This window comes from Primulina tabacum, chromosome 9, assembly GCF_025594145.1.
Source record: "Primulina tabacum isolate GXHZ01 chromosome 9, ASM2559414v2, whole genome shotgun sequence".
NCBI classification, from domain to species: domain Eukaryota; kingdom Viridiplantae; phylum Streptophyta; class Magnoliopsida; order Lamiales; family Gesneriaceae; genus Primulina; species Primulina tabacum.
In genome coordinates, this window is record NC_134558.1 from 36,021,453 (window position 1) to 36,044,734 (window position 23,282).

Consider the following 23,282-nt stretch of genomic DNA (forward strand, 5'->3'; position numbering starts at 1 on the left):
TGCAAATGGTGATTATAACGGGAGAGGCGTTGATGGCCATTGTAGATGGGAAATTTGCTCACGCTCACGCTCACGCCAATATAAGTACTGTGTGACATATATTTTATTGAAATCCAACCCAGTTATAACGAACATCTCTCTCAATTTTGAGAGATACATAATGATCCAGAATTATAAAAAAATATTATTTTTTATGTCAAAATTAAATATTGCTTTTTACTATATATATGATTATAGTCGATCTGTCTAATGGATTACTGTTATTGAAGTAATTTTTATTATTTTATCTGAAAACAGGCATTTAAAAGCTAATTCAAAATTGGGGAAGGAATTATTGTTTAATTCAGTAAGATGGAGTCAAATTAATTTTAAAATTAAGGCAAATGGTATTTAGGAATTCTAACAGTACGATACCTGCGTAGAGTCCAAACCAACATGACACAACTACTTTGACTCATTCATCCCTTGTTTGTAAATATATAGCAAGATTAGCATGTACAATATATGAGTTATTTTTGGATAAGTTTGAAGCCTACCAAACTCTTTCCAGTAAATTTAAATATTATTAAAAATTGAGATCATGAACGAGTAAACTAATCATGGATTTACTCGGATATTTCGACTTGCTAACAACTGATTAGATGTTCAAAAAAAGTAAAATAATATTTTTGAAAAAGACATATAATTTGTTATTTTCTTTAATTTATGGTAATTACCATATCTCCTTAGTTGCCATGCTGGCTTCCGTCTGTTTACATGTCAAAGTAAGTGCTTACATTAATTTTAACTAATGACGATTAACACAAAACATGTCAAAAATATTGAAACATTTATTGCATCTCACACAATTATATTGTAGAATTCGGGTCAAATATTTGATGTAAAAAAGCTTTATAATCTTATATATCCTTGACCCGTTGGATCTAAATTAGATTTACGAGTGGATGGTGTTGTCAATTTCAGTTACATAACATATATCATTTTTTTTAAAAAACAAAAAATTTAAAGCGACAAGGTCAATTGCAAATCAGTTTAATAAAATTATAGTTACAAAATCTATTGTCGGTGTAATTTGCATAAATTTTTAAGTTAAATTCCTTATCCCACGAGATAACCCGAAAGATAGAAAAGTAGGTTAGCGTTAGAATCGGAGATTAATTTAAAGGGATGGATAAATAATATCAATCAAAATTTATAAATATTTCGGTTGGTTTCACAACACTGAAATGAAATTTTTTTCAGTCATACTCTCATTAAGTCAACTGTGAAAATTAGGTGAAAATAGGACTTAAATGGTTTGAATAAAAATGAATTATATAAAAAATCAGTTGGGCTATCAAATGGTAAATAAATGCAGGTAGATTGAAATGTAAATTGACACATGTTTGTTTCTTGATGTTCGGAGACTTCAATACTCGTCCTATGTCACCCCTTATTTTTTGCAGAATTATTGCACTATAAGACTTTGATAAACAATTTAAAATTATTGCCTAACTGAAACTCTTAGTAAACTCCAATCTTAATCAAATGAGCATTAAAACTTCTTATTCTCAGTTACATGGATTTCATAAAGAAATTTTAAGCACAAATTGATCCTTTTATAACTTATCAGCGTGTGCTTGTTTTGATCAATTTGGCTCATAGAAAGCTAAAATTTCAAGAGTTCGTAGAATTCATATATTTATAGAGATTTAAAAGCTTGCCTAACTAATCTATTTATAAATTTCATTTGCAATCGTCATCTTTTTAAATCATATATCCGTTTCTAAATACGGATTCTATTGTTGCTATGTCATCCTCCTTTCTGACAAATTCTAGTAGTGCGCAAGAATTCTGACATTATGTTGGAAATAAGTGATTGTTTGTACATAAAACTTTATCTGATATTTCAGTTAAGCTTTGATTCTTATTCAATGAGTATACTGATAATCTTCAGAGAATGTTTGGATTTAGATTGTCTGATCGACTGCAAATAGACTGCTATTATTTGGGCTCCATCGGTTGTGCTTTGATCAGTTTACCTATTAGTACTCTTTTTTGCACTGTCGGTTTGGCTCGATAGTCATTTGAACTCGCGTCGAATTTATTTTTCTTTTACTTCGGATACTTATCCATTTTGAATTGTTGAACTCTTCTAAAATAAATTATTCCATCAGCTCTCATATCTCAAAAATAATAAATTTTTTATAGGTATATTTTGTAAAATATGATTTTGTATCAAGATAAAAACAAGTTTTTCCATTACATTACACCGATGATGAAAAAGATTTGTTTTGGGGGAAATTCGAACAAAATTATTAATTTACATATAACATCATAAAATGAATATTGTTTGGTGAGTTAGTTCCATCCTAGCATACATGTAGTGTCATTACACTGCGTCATTTTTCCTTCCGACTACCATTGGATTCAATGTTCGGATATTATCAACGGCTAAGGTGAAATAAATCTATTATTTGGTGTAGAAGGGCTCGAACAAAGTCGAATTTGTTATAGTAAGCAATGAAAGTATGTGAGATATTTTAATTGTAGCACCAAACGCAACTCGAAAACTTTTCTAATTTACCGAAATGTACATTCATAAACAAAAAATCTAATTTCACATCGTGAATTTGTTGGTCTCACGTGCGGAATTTGAGATAATAAAACCCGAAAATAAAGAATAAACTGGACACCAAGATTTACGTGAAAAACCCCTAAAAATTATTAGGGTAAAAACCACGGGCAAGATGAAAAGAATTTCACTATAATATTTTGTGGTGTACAACTCACTAACTGTGTTTCCAAAGAGAACACACACTCTCTTAATACAGGAGAACAAAACACCTCACAAATATTATAGAACTAAGCACTCAAATGCTTATAAGATGAGAGAAAACTCGAAGAAGAGATTATTTCAGAATGAAGGGGGGAGCTCTAAAACGCGTCTTCTTAAATTTCCGTCTGAAATCCCTCGCATTATTTTGAGCAGCCCATGTTTTTTTTAAACCTTCAAAGAAGGCAGCAAAGCATGTGGTCCTTACAACAATTATTGCCGACATTTCTCTCACTTGGAGATTTGATTGAGAATCAAACACATCTCCACACATCCTTTCAATCTTGTCATTCCCTGCTGCTTACGTTTCCGCTAGACCACTTGAGGATCTACACCACTCAAACTTATCAGTATTCACTGGCTTGGTCAGAAAATCAGCTATGTTGTCCTTTGTATGGATCTTCTGCATATCCATGCTTCATTCTTCTACTACTTCTCGCACAAAGTGAAATTGTACTCCAATGTGTTTAGTCCTGGAATGAAAGGCTGGATTTCCTTGCGATGTGCAAGGCACTCTGACTGTCACAAAACAAAGAAACATTTTCTTGTTTGTGCCCGATCTCCTCCAATAACCTTTTGATCCATATTGCCTCCTTACAAGCTTGAGTAGCTACCATATATTCTGCCTCTGTTGTAGATAACGCCACAACTGTCTGCAGTTTTGAAACCCAGCTTACTGCTCCCCTCGCAAGTGTAACACATAACCAGTAGTAGATTTCATCTTATCAGGATCACCTGCATAATCTGAATCAACATAGCCCCTGAGTGTAAAATCTGATCCTCCATAACATAATGCAGCATTGAGGTACCCTTAATGTATCTAAGGATCCTCTTAACAGTGCTCCAATGCTCTCGTCCAGGATTCGCCATATACCGACTAACTGCTCCCACTGCTTGAGCATTGTCCGGTCTTGTACAGATCATAGCGAACATCAAACTTCCCACTGCTGATGCATACGGTACTCGAGACATCTCCATCCTCTCTGCTTCACTGCTAGGACACATCTCGGAGGATAACTTGAAGTTAACAGGAAGAGGGGTCGATATTAGCTTACTATCTTGCACGTTGAAGCGATGCAAGACTTTCTTCAAATAATTTTTCTGGGAAAGCCAAATCTTTCTGTTACTTCTATCTCGGTGAACTTGCATCCCTAGAATCTTGTTTGCTGGTCCCAAGTCTTTCATATCAAATTCTCTAGCCAAATGTGCCTTCAATCCTTGGACCTGATCTTTGTTGGGGCCTGCTACCAACATGTCGTCCGCATACAACAACAAAATTATATAATCATCACCAGACCTCTTGAAATAGTACAAGGGTCTGCACTCAGTCTGTTGTATCCAAGGCTCATGATATAGGAATCAAATCTCTTGTACCAACATCTCGGCTCCTGTTTGAGACCGTACAGAGATTTCTTCAACCTGCAAACCAATTTCTCTTTGCCTTTTTCCTCAAAACCTTCTGGCTGGAGCATATAGATTTATTCTTCAAGATCTCCATGAAAAAACGCCATTTTCACATCTAGCTGTTCTAGATGTAGGTCAAATATCGCACACAATGCCAACACCACTCTGACTGTTGTAAGCCGAACCACAGGGAAAAATATCTCATTGAAGTCAATGCCTTCTTTCTGAGCATACCCTTTTACCACCAATCTAGCACGATACCGCTCCACTTGGTTATTGCCATCTCGCTTGATCTTATAAACCCATCTGTTACCAATGGCTTTCCTCCCTCGTGGTAGTGTAACAAGATCCCAATTTTTATTCATGTCTAATGCCTCCAATTCTTCTTGCATTGCTATCATCCACAAAGATACATCCGAGCTTTGAGTAGCCTCGTGGAAACTCGATGGCTCACCATCCTCTGATAATAGACAATATGTAATGTTGCTTTCAGTGACATAATCTGAAAGTCAACCTGGTGTTCTTCTGTCTCGAGTTGACTGTCTCACATTGGAAACCTCAGACTCAACATGTTCTTGTTCTTCGTGCTCTGGTACTGCTTCACAAGAAACTTGACCTTCGTCTTATCATCGGCAAAGCCTCTGCCTGCTTCGATGTTACCAATCTATCTTCCTTATTCTTGCGCCGGCTTTCTTCTCCGAGAATCGCAGTTAAGACATCGTCGAATCTTAGAAAGCCCATAAGAATATTGTTGGTTATGTTGATGAAGTTGATCATATGAATCTGGTAGACTTTGAAGTAGAAGCTCCGCACGTTCATTTTCCCCTATTTTATGCCCCATGGAAGTGAGTTGGGCGAATAGAGTATTTAGTGTGTTGATATAGTCGGTCATCGATGAAGATTCCGTCATCCGAAGAGTATAAAGCCTTCTCTTTAGGAAAATCATGTTGTGTAGCGACTTAACCTCGTACATCTTTGTCAGAGTATCCCAAATAACTTTGGCTGTTTTTATCTCAGAGATACTTGACAATACTTCGTCTGCTATAGCCAAGTGTAATTGGCAACAACATTATCATTATCTCATTCCACTTTCCATCATCCGCAATTTCCACCGGTCTATCTCCAATAGCCGCCAAGCAATTCTCCTTTCTTAAAACTGCTTGTATCTTTATTTTCCACAGCATAAAATTGCTTCCATTGAACTTTGTTATCTCGTACCTTCCCGCCATTATGTCTACAACAATTTTAGTAGACCGGACAAAATAATCCCGCCTTAAATAAAAAATCTCAAAAAATATTTTTCTGATGTGGAAGATCAGTCTAGGATGCAACCACAGAGCATACTCAGAATTTTAAGAAATTTTAAACCAAGGCTCTAATACCACTTGTTGGTCCCACGTGCGGAATTTGAGATAATAAAAACCGAAAATAAAGAATAAACTGGACACCGAGATTTAGATGTCGTGAGGCGTGACTAGTGAGTAAGTAAGTGAACTCCTAGAATTAAAATATTTTCAGGTTTGAAATAAAAACAAAAACAAAAACAAACAAATTAGCCCACTATTTCAAGGACTCGCAGCCGAAGCTTCTGAATCGGCCGCCTCGGTCAATTTGCCACCAACTCCTGATATTCAATAAAAATTTATAAACAATAATTTATGGCGGACATAATTTAGAAATTGGAGAAAATAAAAATACGAGATTTTTGTATGATATCGATATGTATCGTTTGATAGCGAAAATATCTTGTATTTTTTAAAAAATAATCTCGTACCGTTACCGTACTAAAATTTCGGTATTAATATTATAGCGTACAAAAAATTTCGATAAATTCGACATTTTTTATATAACAATCTCGATATACTGAAAATTCGTTATTTTTTCTCAACTTTACAAATACGATGGATACGCTAATCAATAAGATTGATAACATGGGGTCCACTAAATTTTTTTAAAATCATATATGTGTGTGAATTTTGTCCATCCAAACCATGTGGGGTAGTGCTCTCACATGTAGCATCGAAGCTACCCCAATTAATGCAAAAACATAAAATTTAAATTCCTAATGTTGTGTTTTAAAAGTAAGATAATTTGCAAATAACACAGATACCAAATTAAGCACTTGATAATTTAAATGCCACATTCTTTATGCTATACGTTAGAAACATAGATATTAATACACATGTAAAAATGTAGTTAATCAATAAAATTCATGTAAATGAGAAACACGAAGGTATAAAGTCAATGGTGGCTCCAACTCTCATTGAAAATGGTGTAGAATGAAGACTAAATTGCATGCAAAACAAATTTTAACCTAACAATCCAACTTCTACATCACGTAAATTTAAGGTGGGCTACGATCCATTCATGCCTGATTGAAATTATTTCATTAAAGAAGTTTTAAGATCAATAAATTATATATATATTTGAGAAATAATTTTTTATGCTTTGAATTAGATAGTATTGCTCAAGGCACACTCGGGAAAATGATATTTTGAAATCTATGTATTTCGATTACAATTTTATTATTTATAATGAAACATTAGATTAAATATTATTAATATCTTGTTTATTTACATATTAGTTATATAAAATATAATGAATTTCAAATGACGTTATTATTGAGTGATCTTGAAATTCAACACAATTAATATTAAATATTATATAAACATATATGAATGGATTCAAAATTTATGATTCCACTTCTCTGAATTTATGTATCTGAATTTTAATGGTTCCATTAATCGAAGATCATACACGTGAAACATATATAGAAGCATATCTGAATTTCTTTTTTGGCGTTACATATTGTTGGGGCCATTGATCTTCCACGTCCTAATTAACAATCCTACGACCAAATGAGAAAAAAATTATATAAACTAAAAAACTATGACAAAATCTGTGCCGAATAACGTAGAAGTTAAATTTATAGATTAATAGTTTCACATTTCCAATTTAACTTTTTTTATATAAAATATATGTTCCACAAACATCATATGTGTTCTTACATGAAATACTCTGTTTGAGCAAAGAGACATTGATTTTATAAGATAACGAAGGAAGTCGTTATGTTTTCATTTTGAGTAGGTCTCTTGTGAGACGATTTCATGAATCTTTATCTGTGAGACGGGTCAACCTTACAGATATTCACAATAAAAAGTAATACTTTTAGTATAAAAAGTAATATTTTTTCATGGATGACCAAAATAAGAGATCCGTCTCACAAAATACGACCCGTGAGACCGTCTCACGCAATTTTTTGCCTTTTATTTTTCAAAATGAGTATGGTCCGACGCTTGATTTGCGTTTTATTATTTTTCTTTCGTTATTATTGAATTGATTGCCATTCTTTTATTTTTTTGGATATGATTTTTGCTGCAATATAAGGAAATTAATGGACAAAAAGTCAATGGAGCGATTTATTGATGATAGATAGTGGACTGTTATTATTAATAATAAAATGAGAAAAAGTAGGGAAAACAATGCACGAAGTAGGGACAGGTGGCTTCCGCTTTGCCTCACGATTTCAAATGGCAGATTGCATCACAATGTTAGGATGACGTTGTCCACTTTGAGTCTAAGCTCTTGTGGATTTGTTTTTGAATTTTACCCAAAATGTCTCATATCAACGAAGATACAATTTCATCTTATTAACCCGTTATCTTCTTCTTGATTTTCAAATATGAGATTTTGGTTGCATTTCCGACAAATAAGTTGTAGCTCACGGTAAGCAATTCTTTGTATCACAAGCTTGATGAAACAAATGGCCCGCTAATAGTTAATTGCGGGCTTAGTTAAGATTGAACTCTAAACAATAGTCCAATAAGATATGTTTTTCCAAGTCACAACTGAACTCCGAAACTTTATTTTGGGCTTTCCCTGGAATTTCATTTGTACCAAAGTATTCATTGTATGCAAGTAACCATCATAAATTGTCATTGCCAACAGCGTAGAACAATGATCGCTTCAAAATTTTTTTTAAAAAAATTATGGGTTTGACATATTGATGTTGTAACAAACAGTGTTACGAAATGAGCGGATCCGGGTGGGGGTGGACAGTTCCTAACAAATAAATATGGGTGGTGGTGGACAGTTCCTAACAATCTTTCGACTCTTGAGTCTGGCTATCAGTCTAACACCTCAAGAATAAACTCTGAAAACAAGAATTCTTTAAAAGTAAAAAATGAGAGACCTTGAGGATGGAGCGAAATCTTCTATTTATAAACTTTTCATGATGGATTGTGGGCTTAATGCGTGTGAGTCTATTTTTGGACTAATGACATTTAAAGGTTTTGGGAGCCCATTACTTTCGTTAATTATATAAATTCTAGTTTCATAAATTAATTCAGAGCACTATGATTCGAGCTTATAAATTTATGACTTGGCTATATTTGATTTTTCAAGAACCAAACGATATGATATATCATGTGAGCTTAGATTGTATTTCAGATGCTTGATAAGAGTGTTATTGATTGCTCAGATAATTTGAAGGACCGTGTGCTGGGCACCTTGAGGTACTTCAAACATTATATTCTCCAAGATCGTGTTCTAAGAATGTATAGAAAGCGGAAGACACTCGAAATAGTCATTTTTTAAGAAAACTGATCGATTTTATATATTCTGCAACTGAATAACTGGAAATATCACCCCTTCTACCTCCTCGAGAAGTTACCACTAGAAGACTTTGATTAATTACAACAAGTTAATTATCTCACCCGGCTTAGGACTTACCCACTGCCTAACTGAACTCTCCTAGTCTAGACTGAAGGCATCACCTTCCAGCCAACACTTGTTTAACGTTTGTGTGTCAGATACTACATATACATGTTTTTATGTCTTTGTGCAAGACGGAATTTGAGTGATGGTAGTGTGTGTGTGCGCGCGCGTGTGTGTGAACTGATATCTGAAAATGTGATAACTGATATCTGAAAACTACCTGAAAGTGTTCTCACACACTGAAAGAAATATGATTCTAAAACTAAGCTGATAACACGTTGAAGTGTTCCCTCTGGGCTGATTGCCTCTTCAAAGCTGATAAGCATTATGTGTGCCCTCTCTGTATTTTATCTTTTCATTTGTCAACTCTCATCATCATCTTCACTGAGCTTCGGCTTCTATTTATAGGCGTTTGGCTGAACGTACAGTATGACTCAGTAGAGGAATCCGTTCCAGTTTGAATTTGTTCCCCCAAATAGATATCTGGAACATTTGGTTTTAAGCGCTGTTGCAACGTCTCTTATTGTACCTTGATCGTACAATGAATTTTGTACCTTTGTACACAGTTGGATTAAGTTTGTCGTATCTGCAAACTGGTTCGGTCCTAACTGATATTCTGAACTGGTCAGTTAAACTGGTCTTGAACTGGTGAGTTGAAATTAGTTGACTCGTCAGCTGAACTGATTCAGTTAAACCGGTCAGTTAGGCTCTTCATCAGTTGAACACTTCATCAGCTGGCCGGGCTTCTGAAGGTCTTCTGTTGAACCACCTATTAACTGGACAATCAGTTGAACTGCTGTTGATACTTCAGCTCTACCGGTTCAGTTCAATCAATCAGTTGACACTTTTAGTTTGCGTCTCGATAGCTTCAGTTTAAGCTTGGTAATTGATCAGTTCGAAACCTGATCAGTTTCAGTTTCTGCGCACTTAAGTAAAATCATTATAAACAAATTAAAAAATTTTGTTAACATCAAAATCAAACAAGATTGCGAACATGAAATTTAATGACAAGTATCTTAGCATGATATAACCTTTGGAGATAATTTAAACAATAAATTGTAGCAGAGAAGAACAGCTCGAGTCAACCAGACAACTTTATAATTATATTTTTAATTATTTATCAGTTAGAATTTAAAAATAAAATTTAATTTTTTTTAAAAAAAAATGTATTAAATTTAGCGACAGCCGTCTTTAAAATTATCGATGGATTTGACCATCGCAACTTTTTTTTTGGTAGTATTCGGATACCCGCCAATTATAACGTTTACATTTTACGATTGAATTCGTGCGTGTCCCTTTCAACGAATGTATAAAAGCTCTATAAGTGGCTGAAATCTATTCGGGGTCGGTGAACCAAAGCTAGGCGCTCGATGAAGAAGAAAATGACGTCCGGCTGTATATTACACATAAATATGACAAAATTTGAAATTTAAAAGCCAAAAGCACAATACGTCTTATCGAATTTGTTACCGAAAGATTATATATATATATATATATATATTGGTTATTTTTCATTCTTAACTCTCTCGTGTGAATTATCTTTGCAGTTTTAGTTCAATCAGTAGGTTAATTTTATAATTCGTTTTTAGTTCTTTTCATCAAAATATTAAGGTTAATTGAAAAATAATAATTCTGGTAATAAAAATTATTGATTGATCTGACATCATGTCAACTCTCCGATAAAAAAAATTACAAGTTCGAACACCAATCAATTATGCACTGTTCTATCATAATTTACTAGACTTAACATGGGAAATGAACTCATTAGTCACACACATAGACACGTACAGACTTTAACCTATTATAAACATGCTACTACGTACTTAATTACTAGTTTGGTTTTTTCCTAATCTTATTCCTTATTTTATTCCAATTTGGGTTACTGAATGATTATACAGATAATCTAAACTTTGTTATTCCTATACCCACAAAAATTTATAGGCCTAGCCTAAGATACGTGTCTATTCATGATTTACTCAAGGTTTAAATATTCGAATCTTTTAGCCGACAAATATAATTATCAAGTGCTTTATTTGTTTGTAAAATTAATACGAGGGGGTTAATGTGCAATTAACAAGGGGATAAAAATCAATATAATGAGAGTATGTGGCGTAATTGATTAATTAGACTAAGTTAAAAAGGCCGAAATGTTGGGATTTATTCTTTCAACCTTTTTAATTGCACGTGAAACCACATCATGAAGCCTATATCTTCCCACGTCAAATGATTTTATTACTAAATATTTCCAAGAAGCAAAAACACTTTTTTGTGGTATCCCTAACCTAGTCGCAAATTACGTTGCATATTCGACAATACAAAGGTACGTGTAACAATTGGATTGGAAACTACTTTTTTCCAAGTAAAAATAATAATTTGGTGTGAGCATGCCTTTTGACTTATTTGACCATATGCCGTTGCTGTCCAAAATAATTTATTTTAGTTTGTTTTCACATCGAGCTACATTTGACTAAATAACAACCTCCATTCAAAAAGGTATAAAAAGTTGAGGCAATTGAGTTTGATCTCAATATTTATCGACAAAATTAGGAGAAATCATATGTTTCGCATTGTATGTTATTTCACATTACTCGGATATACATATATATGTATATATATATATATGAAGATATATCTTCATATATATACGAGATTTATTTTCCAAAAATATAAATTAATTAGGGCCTAATAACTCACCGTTGGAGCATGATCGAAAATAATCCGAACGATCAAGTGATGGCAGTTATACTTGACTTATTTGGAAATTAATTTAGCCAACATTCACCGTACCAAGAATTTATGGTATTGAAAATATTTATATGGCTACCATACTGAATATTTCGGTATACCAAGATTTTCGATATATATAATTAACATACCGATTACAACGAAATGTTGCCATGTTATAGAGATTTCGGTTTATATCGATATATAATGTTTTATACTGAAAAATATTCCTTATATTTTGAAAAATATTCCTTAAATTTTGAAAAATTTAAATTTATCATTTAAAAATATTATATATTATTTCGATATAAAACGAAAATTTCAAATCACATGTCATTACCGTACCAAAAATTTTGGTAGTGATACCATGTCGTATCAAAAATTTCATCAAATTCGTTATTTTTCCGATACAGAAATTTCGATATACCGAAAATTCGGTATTTTCTCCACTCGAGGCCAATTGCATACTTTTAAATATTTGTTTATATTCAGGCGATGATTCAATGAATCTAATATGTTAATTTGAATTTTAAAAATACTTCTCTCCCATAATAATTTATTCAAAACTAATGTAGCCTTGTAAGCTAGAGTTGAAAAATGGCAATCTATTAATAAAAGAACCAAATAGTGGAAAAATCTTTTAAAAAAATGAGAACAAAAAGCGTTGAATTTTTCATACCTTTTAAAACATAATCTAGAATGCTTCAAAAATTCAATTCCAGTTCGCTGGAATTATAGCTGAAAATATTAATGTGTGTCAACCAAATTTACTACCGAAATCAAACAATAAAATTTATTTTTTAATATATTCAATTTAAGTTAAAGAAAATGGAATTAATCAAATCTTTTTTTTATCAATAAATCAAAATTATCAAAACAAGCCAATATTCTACTGACATAAACATTTTTTTAATAAGGAAAACTCGAACCTAATTAAAAGTAAAAAATAAATCCACACTTATTGTAATAAATAAAATAAAATTATAATATGGATATTCTTTATCTTTTAACCACATATTTCTAGATATAGTAGTGTCGGCCGTCCACAGTAAAAAGGAAAGTGCATAAGATGGATGACACAGACAAATACTTCAAATTATCAATTCGTCCCCTTATAAATACATATGTCTGTTACACACACATCAAAATAGCAAACTGAGTCCCCTCAATTTTATTCGTCAAAAACGAACAAAACAGTTGTCAAAGTAATTCCTAGAGAAAATGCTTCTTTTCTTGAAATCTTCATCAAGAACAGTCCATCATTATCCTGATCAAGAATCTGGAATAGAGATTAACAATTTCAGTACTGATGACATTGATCATCAACGATGCTGCACTTCACTTACTGTGTGGAGCAAATCACTTGTTTTCGGCTGCAATGGCTTCACTGTGATTGGATCAGATGGGAGTCTAGCGTACAGGGTTGACAATTACTCTGACAACCCTAATCAGATCGTTCTCATGGATGGATCAGGAAATCCCATTTTCACCATTTGTCGTCGCAAGGTATAATATATTTAATTATTAATTATCACTCATGTATAGTCTTTGGCTTTTAATTCATGATTTTTGGTAACATATATAAAGTTTTTGCTTCCATTAATTTGCTGCTATCTCATTTTTTTCAGTATGAGAAAGGTGAGAAATTTTGATAATGTGGACATTTGATGCTTTTAATGAATATGTTTTCTGAAATGAAATTTGGTCGTCAAATTTGACTTTTTAAAATTTAGTAGGAAAAAATTATGGCTCTGGAGTTCTACATTTAGAGAATGGTGAAATGGGCTACAGTGACGAATTTCAGAACAACTGTTGAAATGGATTTTCATTTTATCAGTTATTTTTGTTGATTGGTTTTAGTATTTGGCTTACGTTTTCTTTTATTTTGTTTTGAAAACTGGCAGAAGCTGAGGCTAATAGATGACAACTGGCTAGTCTACAACGGAGAAGTGGGCAAATATTGCGATAAATCTTCAAGAAAACCAATCTTTTGTGTGAAGAAAAATGCAAACATTTTGAAAACAAAAAAACTAAGTGCTATTGCATATGTTTATAACGATGGGATCAGTACTGCTTCTTCTAAGAGATGCGCGTATATGATCGAGGGATCGTACAAGCACCGTTCGTGCCAGATTTTGGATGAAACGGGACAGGTCGTAGCTGAGATCAAGAGGAAACAGGCGTCGACAGGAGGCGTATCGTTCGGTCTCGAAGTATTTGTTCTCGTTGTGAATGCTGTATTTGATCCTGGATTTGCCATGGCATTTGTGTTACTTCTTGATCAAATGTTTCACTAATTATTTTCCAACTATATTATCTGCACCTGGTATTTGAAATTTATGTTTTTATAGTTTTTTTTCAATAGAATGTAAATGACAAAATTTTAAGGTGCAAATAATATTCAGTTTTTAACTATTATTGTTGTTCATATGTAGTATAATAATGCCTACTTTTGCCTTCTTAGTTCTTATTTAACAAGGTTGGAGAGTAAACTGATGTCATATGCACCGAATCTAAATTAACATTTTGTTTCTGTGATACATTTGCTTCATTGGTATCAGAATCGAAAAAAAAAAAAAACTATAATAACATACTAAAATTGAAATTTTATAATATATATATTCAAATATATTGACCGAAATTACAATTTTCCCATTGAAATAACATCTCTTTGATTTATTGTATTTGACAGACACATTCGCTTCAAAAAAAACATGCCTGCGTCATAGCAATTGCAACCTTTTTTTTGCTATAATTTACTTCTCAATCAAAAAGGAAATGCAAAAAACTTGTGTGAGACGGTCTCACGGGTCGTATTTTATGAGACGGATCTCTTATTTAGGTCATCCACAAAAAATATTATTTTTTATGCTAAGAGTATTACTTTTTATTGTGAATATCGGTAGGTTGATCTGTCTCACAGATAAAGATTCGTGAGACGGTCTCACATGAGACTTACTCAAAATGAAATAATGGTTATAGTGCATCTAATGATAATTTTAAATTTGTAGTAGTTACACCGGCCCAATCTTGCATATGTTATAATAATCCATTTTTATTAAAAACAAATTAATTTTTTTTAAAAAAAAATCAGTATTGTATGTTTTCTATTCAGAATATCGAATTATGCACCTTGATATTTCAATGAAAATTTTAATAATATCACAGGTGCTATCAAAATTAAGCAACGATGCTACACGAGGTATAAGTTCATTAAATTCTTCTAGAATAAATATTGTTATTTGAAAAGTCAAGTTATAAGATTTATAACGAATTTATATGAGTTTATTATTATTATTATTATTATTATTATTATTATTTTGAAATGATATGAGTTTATTATTAAATAAATAATAATCAATTTGTTTAACCTAAGCAAAAGAATCGAATTATATTTTTTATGCTAAAAGAAAATTTGATTTTCTATTCCAGATCTAATGTAACATAAAATCTTGGAAATTTTTATTTTAATAAATAAACATAATAAATACGTAGCATTAATTTCAATAAATTTGAGTTTATTAAAACTGTGAAAAAGATTACCTTACAGTTAGTTACTCTCATAAGCCATAAATAAATTCTGGTATATGGATTTATATCAAAAGAGCTCCAGCCCTGTGTACCCCAACCCAAGCTAATAGGTAAAACCTTTTCTTGATCAGATTTGATTTAGCTGGGCCAGGCTTCCAAGTTATCCGGCCCAATGGACAGACCCATTTCAAGGCATTTCGTGTACCTGTCATATTGTCCTAGTAGGACTACCCAAGATTGCATTGTATTTGAAGATTTGGATTTGAACAATGATTTGAAATGAGTCTACATTTGAGTCGAACATATTTGTCGTTATGAAATTTGAAATTTGTGGTTTTAAATTCATCTATCCAAATACAATATGAAATTTAATTTGAATTTATTTTGAGATCAGGTTATGTTTGTACGGAAGGATTTGAGTGGATTATATTTCAAATTTACATATTGAATCTATTGAATCCATTTGGTTCAAAATTAGAACCAGAGATTTAAAATACCTTGTGTCGCCGTTCATTATCCAAACCAGCCGTTTAGAATCCATATATTTGAAATTCATAGATTTGAAATTCTATCACAAATCTAAATTCTTTTAATTGAAACACAACCCTAAGTGATCTCATCGATTTTACTAGGACGTGAGGATGATTCCATGTATATAGGCTGCCTATTATGTGATATTTTCGCACGTAAGACATCGTGGGATGTAAAATAACAGTTTCCCTTCCCATTCTAAATTTACAAGATATATAATTAACTCGTGATTCTTTCATTCAAAGACGGAAGTGAGGTATGGGTTCCATCGGAACCATTTCATATATAAAATATGATTATTTCCATCTTTGGAAATTCATTTTATACACGACTGTTATCTTTTTGATCGTTTAATCGCATGACCTACATTATTCCCACACCTCTTCAGTTCCATCCCTTACGCTATCTCCATTTCACAACTTACACTAACATGCAAATTCTTGTCTCGTATGATTGCCTAGTTTCCTCCGAAAGTCCTCAAATCTTGCTTACAATCTTCAAATATCTCTTAAATTTATGCACCAATCCCATCACAACACGTGTAAAAAAAATGTGATCAAAGACAAAGTTAAGGATTGGCAAGTTATCTAGAAATTAGATTCAAGGATGAAATTCAATACAAACAAGAAAAAATTTCGTTTATTAATCTTATAAGGACGCAAACAGTGCTCTCTGACTATCATCCATGATGTTAAAATTGAATATGAATTCTCAATAATATCAACTTGCTCCATTTCAAGCTACATTTAATCGACTCAAATTTTGCCATTAATCCTCCATTCCGGGCATTATATTATATTAAACCGTTCTGCTCAGTGTATAATCCCAAAGCATTGGTCCAAAGTGGATAAAAAAATAAAACCAAAATCAAGTTCAATGAATACATAAAATAGTAATAATAATAATTCACGCAATCTTGATCTAAACAACGTTTTAACTAAGATATGTAAAATGAGCGTTAGACAAACAAGCACGGCAATCTAGTTTTCATACCAATCTATGGATCTATAAATGGGCCAGACAATAAAGGGTTCATAACAAGACTAATTACCAAGTTCTAAAAAATATGACTTCTCATTTAGTAATCTTGTTTGTGATATCATTATTGATTGGTCCGATAGCAAGTACAAAATCTATTATAGATCCTAAATTTTGTTTGGAGGCTAGTGATTACAAGGATGCAATGAGCAAAGGGATCTTGTTCTTTGAAGGCCAACGTTCGGGTAAATTGCCGTCGAGCCAACGAGTGAAATGGAGGGGAGATTCTGCTCTATCAGATGGAGAACTTGAAAATGTAAGATCCATTTTATGCTTCTTATAAGGGAGATTGATTATTTGGATGTATGGCTAATGAGAACATGTTGATCATATAGGTAAATTTAACCGGAGGATATTATGATGCTGGTGACAATGTGAAGTTTGGATGGCCAATGTCATTTTCCGTGAGTTTGTTGAGTTGGGCTGCTTCCGAATACAAGAATGAGATCACTTCAGCCAATCAGCTTCGTTACCTCCAAAATGCGATCCGTTGGGGAACAAATTTCTTGCTCAGAGCTCACACATCGTCGACCACACTCTACACTCAGGTAACTGTTTTGTAGATTTTCAATGTAACATAAAAAACTTATTGCCATATTTTTTACGGTTATGGTTATTCAACCAAAAACGCTTAAATTTTGTGTTGTAATCTTCACTTTCTCGAATTAACCGGATAAAAATTTAGATAAATTTTTTAGTTATTCTCGTTTGTCGGCTCGGTGAATTCTAATATTCTATAGTCACACTACTTTTAAAAATAATTAATAGGTTGGGGATGGGAACAATGATCATCAGTGTTGGGAGAGGCCTGAAGATATGGACACGGTGCGAGCACTGTATAAAATCAGCACTTCTTCACCCGGAACCGAGGCAGCCGCCGATGCTGCCGCTGCCCTTGCTGCCGCATCCATTGTTTTCAAGGGGGTTTCTCCAAATTATTCCACACGACTCCTACGCCACTCAAAATTGGTGATCAGATATATATTGCTTCATGTAGTCTGATTAGTTAGTGTTAGTAGTACTGATTGAAGTTATTAAACTACTGCTGGTTTCAGTTGTTTCAGTTTGCAGACAAGTATAGAGGATCTTATCAGGCTTCTTGCCCCTTCTACTGTTCATTCTCTGGGTATCAGGTAATACCAAACGAAGCCATTGTATTCTGAACATGCACTAGGCCCGTAAATATGCCCCCACTATAATAGTGCTTATAAACATCTATTCCACATTTTTTCAAACGAAATTTACTTATCCAATTTATTATAATAGTCTATCATGTTATATTTTTCATAAATCTATTCATACTTCTCCCACAATCTAATGTTTCCATCCAACTCGAGTTCATATAGACTGAAGCTCTTTAGAAGCTGGACGAATACCACTCAATCCCACAACTAGAGTAGGACGGTGCTACCCGTATTCAACAATATCTAATGAGATTTTGAGCCAACATGCACCCACGTTGTATTATTGTAAGGATGATATATGGATAAATGATTATACACGAGGGCTTATAAATTTTTTTTTTGGGCTTAAAAGGATGAATTGCTGTGGGCAGCTGCTTGGCTATATAAAGCAAGTGGAGACAACAAATATCTAAATTACCTGACGAGTAATCAGGGATGGAGTCAGGCCGTTTCTGAGTTCAGCTGGGATAATAAGTTCGCTGGGGCTCAAACTTTACTAGCTAAGGCAAGTATAAAGATCCACGAAATCCAATTCAGTTGTCTCAACGTTAAATATGTCCTTTCATGGTTCACATGTGGAAGAAGAAAAGGGCTCAAACTTTACTAGCTAATTGCATTATGATTTTGGTCTTGTACGTAGTCTTAACTGGGTTGTGGTCTTACGCCTTTTGCAAAAAAAAAAAAAAAATCAGGAATTCATGGCAGGAAAGTCGAACCTGGCAAAATACAAGGATGGAGCTGATTCATTCGTGTGTGCGTTGATGCCTGGAAGCAGCACTGTGCAGATAAAGACAACTCCTGGTTAGTCAGCAAATCATACTAAGTAGGGTCTAATGTTTGAATTTGAAAGTCATGAAATTAATTGGGCTGGGTTTACAGGTGGACTTCTATATACTAGAGACAGCAGTAACCTGCAATATGTGACGAGCGCTTCAATGATACTTCTTGCCTATTCCAACATCTTAAGTGCAGCTCATGTTGAGGGGGTCCAATGTGGATCTGTTCATTTTTCTAGTTCTCAAATCAAAGCCTTTGCAAAATCACAGGTTAATGAATTTATTGACATGTAGACATATGTTTTATGTAATCATTATATTATTTTACAAGACTGCTTATTCTATTTTTAACCACTTAATGGTCGGCTCGGTACGTAAAATTACCTCAACAGGGCATGCAATTTTATGAAAGATATTTTAAGTGTTTTTTTTTTTATTAAAAAAAATTGAAATGGACGTCAAACAATTAATTACGCTAGGCTATTAGTATATTCGCCGGGTGTAGCGAAATTCAAGCATAAATAAATATTTTTATCCTAGATTATAGTTTGGCATTTTCTTCAAGGTTTTATTAATTACTATGAGATTAGCTTCACCTTAGTTTCCACGGTGCTCTCCAACTTGGTTGACGATAGTAATTAAGCCTATCCTTATTAATTGATTAAATGTTGACTTTATTAACACACATACACATACACACACACAATTATGTATGTATGTATCTATGTATGTATGTATATGTATTGTACAAGATTTTCCAGTGACAATCAATTTGAAAGTAGATAAGTTGAATAGGTACTTATAATTTTATATTCCTAATATGTCCCTAGCTTCTAAATAGAGTATATATAAGAACCAATCCTTTAATTTTTTTTAAAAAAAAGAATGTAAGAACCCAAAGAATAATTTTATCCTTTGGAAATTAACAATTCATTTAAACATTAATATTAATAACCACTTCAGATTAAAAAAAATAATAATAAGAAGAAGAATTAATCGAATAACTCAAAAGCCCTATTCTTTATTTTTTAGGGAAAATTTATTTTTTTTGCAATTTTGGCTGTCAATATTATCGAAGTTTAGTTTCAGTCCAACATCTTTGATTTTTGGTGATTTAGTTCTTTTATTTTGAAATTTTAGTCCTTTTTTTCATGTAAGTGCTTATGAGGTGTTTAGCATATTAGCATCATGTTCGCGTCACGCCGGGACTAAATCGACAATATTTGAAAAAAAGAAATTAAAAATAGATATAAATGACTAAAGCTGAAATTTGACAACATAAAAAAGTTTATATCGAAAAGAGATAAACATAAAAGACAAATTTTTATTTTTCTCTTTATTTTGAAAATTACATACACCGCGATAAAGGTCATAATTTCTAATGAGTGTGAGATGTGGTTTTTGGTTTCACAGGTGGACTACATTCTTGGAAATAACCCCAAGAAGATGTCATACATGGTTGGATTTGGTAACAAATTTCCCACACAGTTACACCACAGAGGTGCATCAATCCCCTCTATCCATACCCATCCTGCGAAAGTGAGCTGCAACGAGGGGTATTCAGACTGGTATTTGTCCTCAAATCCAAATCCGAACACACATATAGGCGCCATTGTTGGAGGGCCGAATTCGAATGATGAGTTCACAGATTCGAGATCGGATTACTCACATTTAGAGCCCACCACATACATGAATGCAGCTTTTGTGGGATCTGTGGCTGCTTTAGTTGGTGGACACACCGATCGGCATAGGTGCTTGAATTTACAATATGCTAATAGAACCAAAGATGTGGTCCACGGTGCACAAGTGTAATGGAAGATAGCTAGCTAAGTTACCGGTGTGTAAATATAGAACTGTATACGTACATATATAGAACAAAAGGGTTTCGTGTGATGGAATTTTAGTGGTGTGTCTGATATTATTAGCTATGAAAGTAACATGTGTGTTGGAATACAAATTTGGACAGCTGGCTTAGTTTAAAAAATAGATATTTTTTTATGAAATATATTTTATATTTATGATTGATTTTGTTTATTTGATTTTTTCACCAGTGGGTCATCCCATTTGTTAAAATATTAAGTCGGAAACAAATATGAGACAAAATGGCAATTAATTCATCACACTTTGAAATAATGATGTGACTATTATATTATATGTAGGTTATTTATGAACGCATATTTATAGGAATTGTTTAGACAAACAATTTTGATGCATTGGTATATACAAAACAAGAAAAAATGTCACCGATAATATTTTCCACTAAATCGATTAAAACATAAGAGCATCATCATACACCACAAGAACCATGGATACGATCAAAGTTTTTTTTTTTTTTTTTGGGAAGCAAAATATTGTTTAATAATCAGAATCTTACATGTTCCTATGTAACAGTAACATTGTCGCATGTTCTCAATTCTTGAAATATATCAGCTACGTGATCTTACCGGAAACTGTGGAGAAGATGTATGAGAATTAGCCAGTTCTGAAACAAAATCATCAAAATCTTCTAAACCCGAAAAGAATTCACCGTTCAGTATCAAATCGTTGGACATGTCGAAATCATCACCATCATTTATATCTGCCATTACTATTTTTCCCTCTTGTTTGATTCTTGGATGAAAATCAACGTCAGTTGACGAAAAATGTTGGGTTTTTGTCGAATTGGGGCTGCTCGGTTCCACGTCTCTTTCTTGCTTAACAAGAGGCAAGTTTGGTGCTTTTGAAGATAGGAATTTTTGCCGGATTGTTCCCGATAAGGAGTTCCTCCGAGTAGGCTGGCTGTGGCTGTGCTCTGCGGTGTAGGTTATGATAAACATTCGAGGATCTGCACAGCTTTGCTCCACTTGTTTCCGTGCCAAACAGCCCTTTGAGCTGCTACACCTGTAATAGCTCCTGTTCACACATATATAATTTTTTTTAGTAATTTTATGCATATTGGAAGTAGAAAAATTCAAGAAATTGACTTTTACATTTCGAAAAAATAAATATGCAGCTATTTTTTAGTTAGGTGATCGAGCTGAAAGGATCTTTTGCACATTTTAAATTCAAAATATCGATATTGAACAATAAGATTGATGAGTAACAACTTGAAATAGATCGATTGAACTTATCATGTAAGAAACATTAATTCAGACCTTGGATATGGTGAACCCTTAATAGGTTTTTGGCCATACTTGCGCCAAGCCCACTTATCAGAAGCAATATCATCTGCAGAAACTTGAATCACCACTCGTTTATGCTGATTCTTCCTACATAAAGAACAGGAAAATAAATTTTCTATCAAAAAAATAATTAAAAACCAACGTGTTGATCACTATGTAGAATTAAACTCAAATATTATTCTACAAACCTTCTTTTGTGTTTTGGCGGAGAAACAGCTTTACAAATGCCGTCAGCACAATGAGTCCCCGACAAGTGATCAGATTCTTGATTCCTCTTATAGTCCTCCGCACCAGTTTTTTGCTCATTTTCTTGAAATTCAAAAGGAAACTGTGCAGGAACATGGTAGAATGGCTTGTAAAGTTTCTCTAATCCATTCCTCGAACCCCTTTCCCCATCGAAAATTTCAGGAAAACTAGCGAAAAACTCATGATCTATCGACTGATAGCCACCCGAATTGAAGTCGAAAAACAAATTGTCACCATAATCACGATCACATGCATCCATATCAGCAATCTTTGATAAATCACCACTTGATCCTCTGACTATTGCTTGCAAACTCCAGTCTTCCATAACAGTTGCTGCAGATTAAGCCATGAAACACGACTCTTGAATAAACTAAATATATAAACTCAATCAAACTTGATAACAGCCGTATTCTTGACTATTCTTCAGCGTGAGGAACGAATATTTTAAAGGGATGAATCACATCACCGACGTCTATATACAGACCGTAAATGATTGAATTTTTTTTTTAAAATTTTCCATATTGCTTGCGTTTGGTTTTTCTTAATTTCGAAAGGCGGATCCCAAGTTGGAAAACCAAGAGTGTCACACGCTTTCACCGATATGAATCGATGTTGTGTTCTCACTTGTTGACGAGGATTGGAGGAATAATAATAAGAAGAAACAAAAGTTGGTCTGAATGGCAGTGATGTTGGAAAAAAAAAGGTGATATTTGATCGTTTATATAATATATATTTTTTGATGATGTCAGGCAGACGATTGGACTACTCATTTTTTAAAAATTATCTCATCAAGTACTGTATTTAAACTGTAACACTCAATTATTTGCATTTTCACGATGAAATCTTTCATTTTTTTTAAATTGTCTTTGAATTAATCAAGATATTTAACATTTAACACTCTATTTTTTTTATTAGGTAACCTAGCTCTTAGGTAAGGTCATGGAAGAAAGTTACTAATTGTGCTAGGTTTTTATGAGGGTGGGTGCGTCTATTTGTACTTAATTTGTAGTTATATAGTATGCAATTTGTATACACGAATAAAGAGAATAACACCACGAATTAATTTATGGTGATTATAAAAACTAATATTATTATATTATGGTATAATATTATATTTTATAAGAATTTAAATTTTCTTTGATTTAAATATTATATT

At 33.0% G+C, this 23,282-nt stretch overlaps 3 protein-coding genes across 3 annotated transcripts; 2 read left to right on the forward strand and 1 right to left on the reverse strand.

Annotated features, from left to right (window-relative positions):
- The first annotated feature begins 12,797 nt into the window (after nucleotides 1-12,797).
- LOC142556649 (protein LURP-one-related 8-like) lies at nucleotides 12,798-14,083 on the forward strand. Its single transcript, XM_075668127.1, has 2 exons — nucleotides 12,798-13,165; nucleotides 13,564-14,083. The coding sequence occupies exons 1-2, from the start codon at nucleotides 12,881-12,883 to the stop codon at nucleotides 13,954-13,956; spliced, it is 678 nt and encodes a 225-aa protein (XP_075524242.1). The 5' UTR covers nucleotides 12,798-12,880; the 3' UTR covers nucleotides 13,957-14,083.
- A 2,596-nt stretch (nucleotides 14,084-16,679) lies between these two features.
- LOC142556650 (endoglucanase 20-like) lies at nucleotides 16,680-20,744 on the forward strand. Its single transcript, XM_075668128.1, has 8 exons — nucleotides 16,680-17,015; nucleotides 17,095-17,307; nucleotides 17,528-17,728; nucleotides 17,815-17,892; nucleotides 18,296-18,448; nucleotides 18,636-18,744; nucleotides 18,823-18,989; nucleotides 20,133-20,744. The coding sequence occupies exons 1-8, from the start codon at nucleotides 16,788-16,790 to the stop codon at nucleotides 20,529-20,531; spliced, it is 1,548 nt and encodes a 515-aa protein (XP_075524243.1). The 5' UTR covers nucleotides 16,680-16,787; the 3' UTR covers nucleotides 20,532-20,744.
- Nucleotides 20,745-20,956: 212 nt separating this feature from the next.
- On the reverse strand, nucleotides 20,957-22,817 carry LOC142555650 (WRKY transcription factor 22-like). The gene is made up of 3 exons (XM_075666651.1): nucleotides 22,069-22,817; nucleotides 21,854-21,967; nucleotides 20,957-21,611 (listed from the first exon to the last, which is right to left on the reverse strand). The coding sequence occupies exons 1-3, from the start codon at nucleotides 22,449-22,451 to the stop codon at nucleotides 21,146-21,148; spliced, it is 963 nt and encodes a 320-aa protein (XP_075522766.1). The 5' UTR covers nucleotides 22,452-22,817; the 3' UTR covers nucleotides 20,957-21,145.
- Nucleotides 22,818-23,282: the final 465 nt, after the last annotated feature.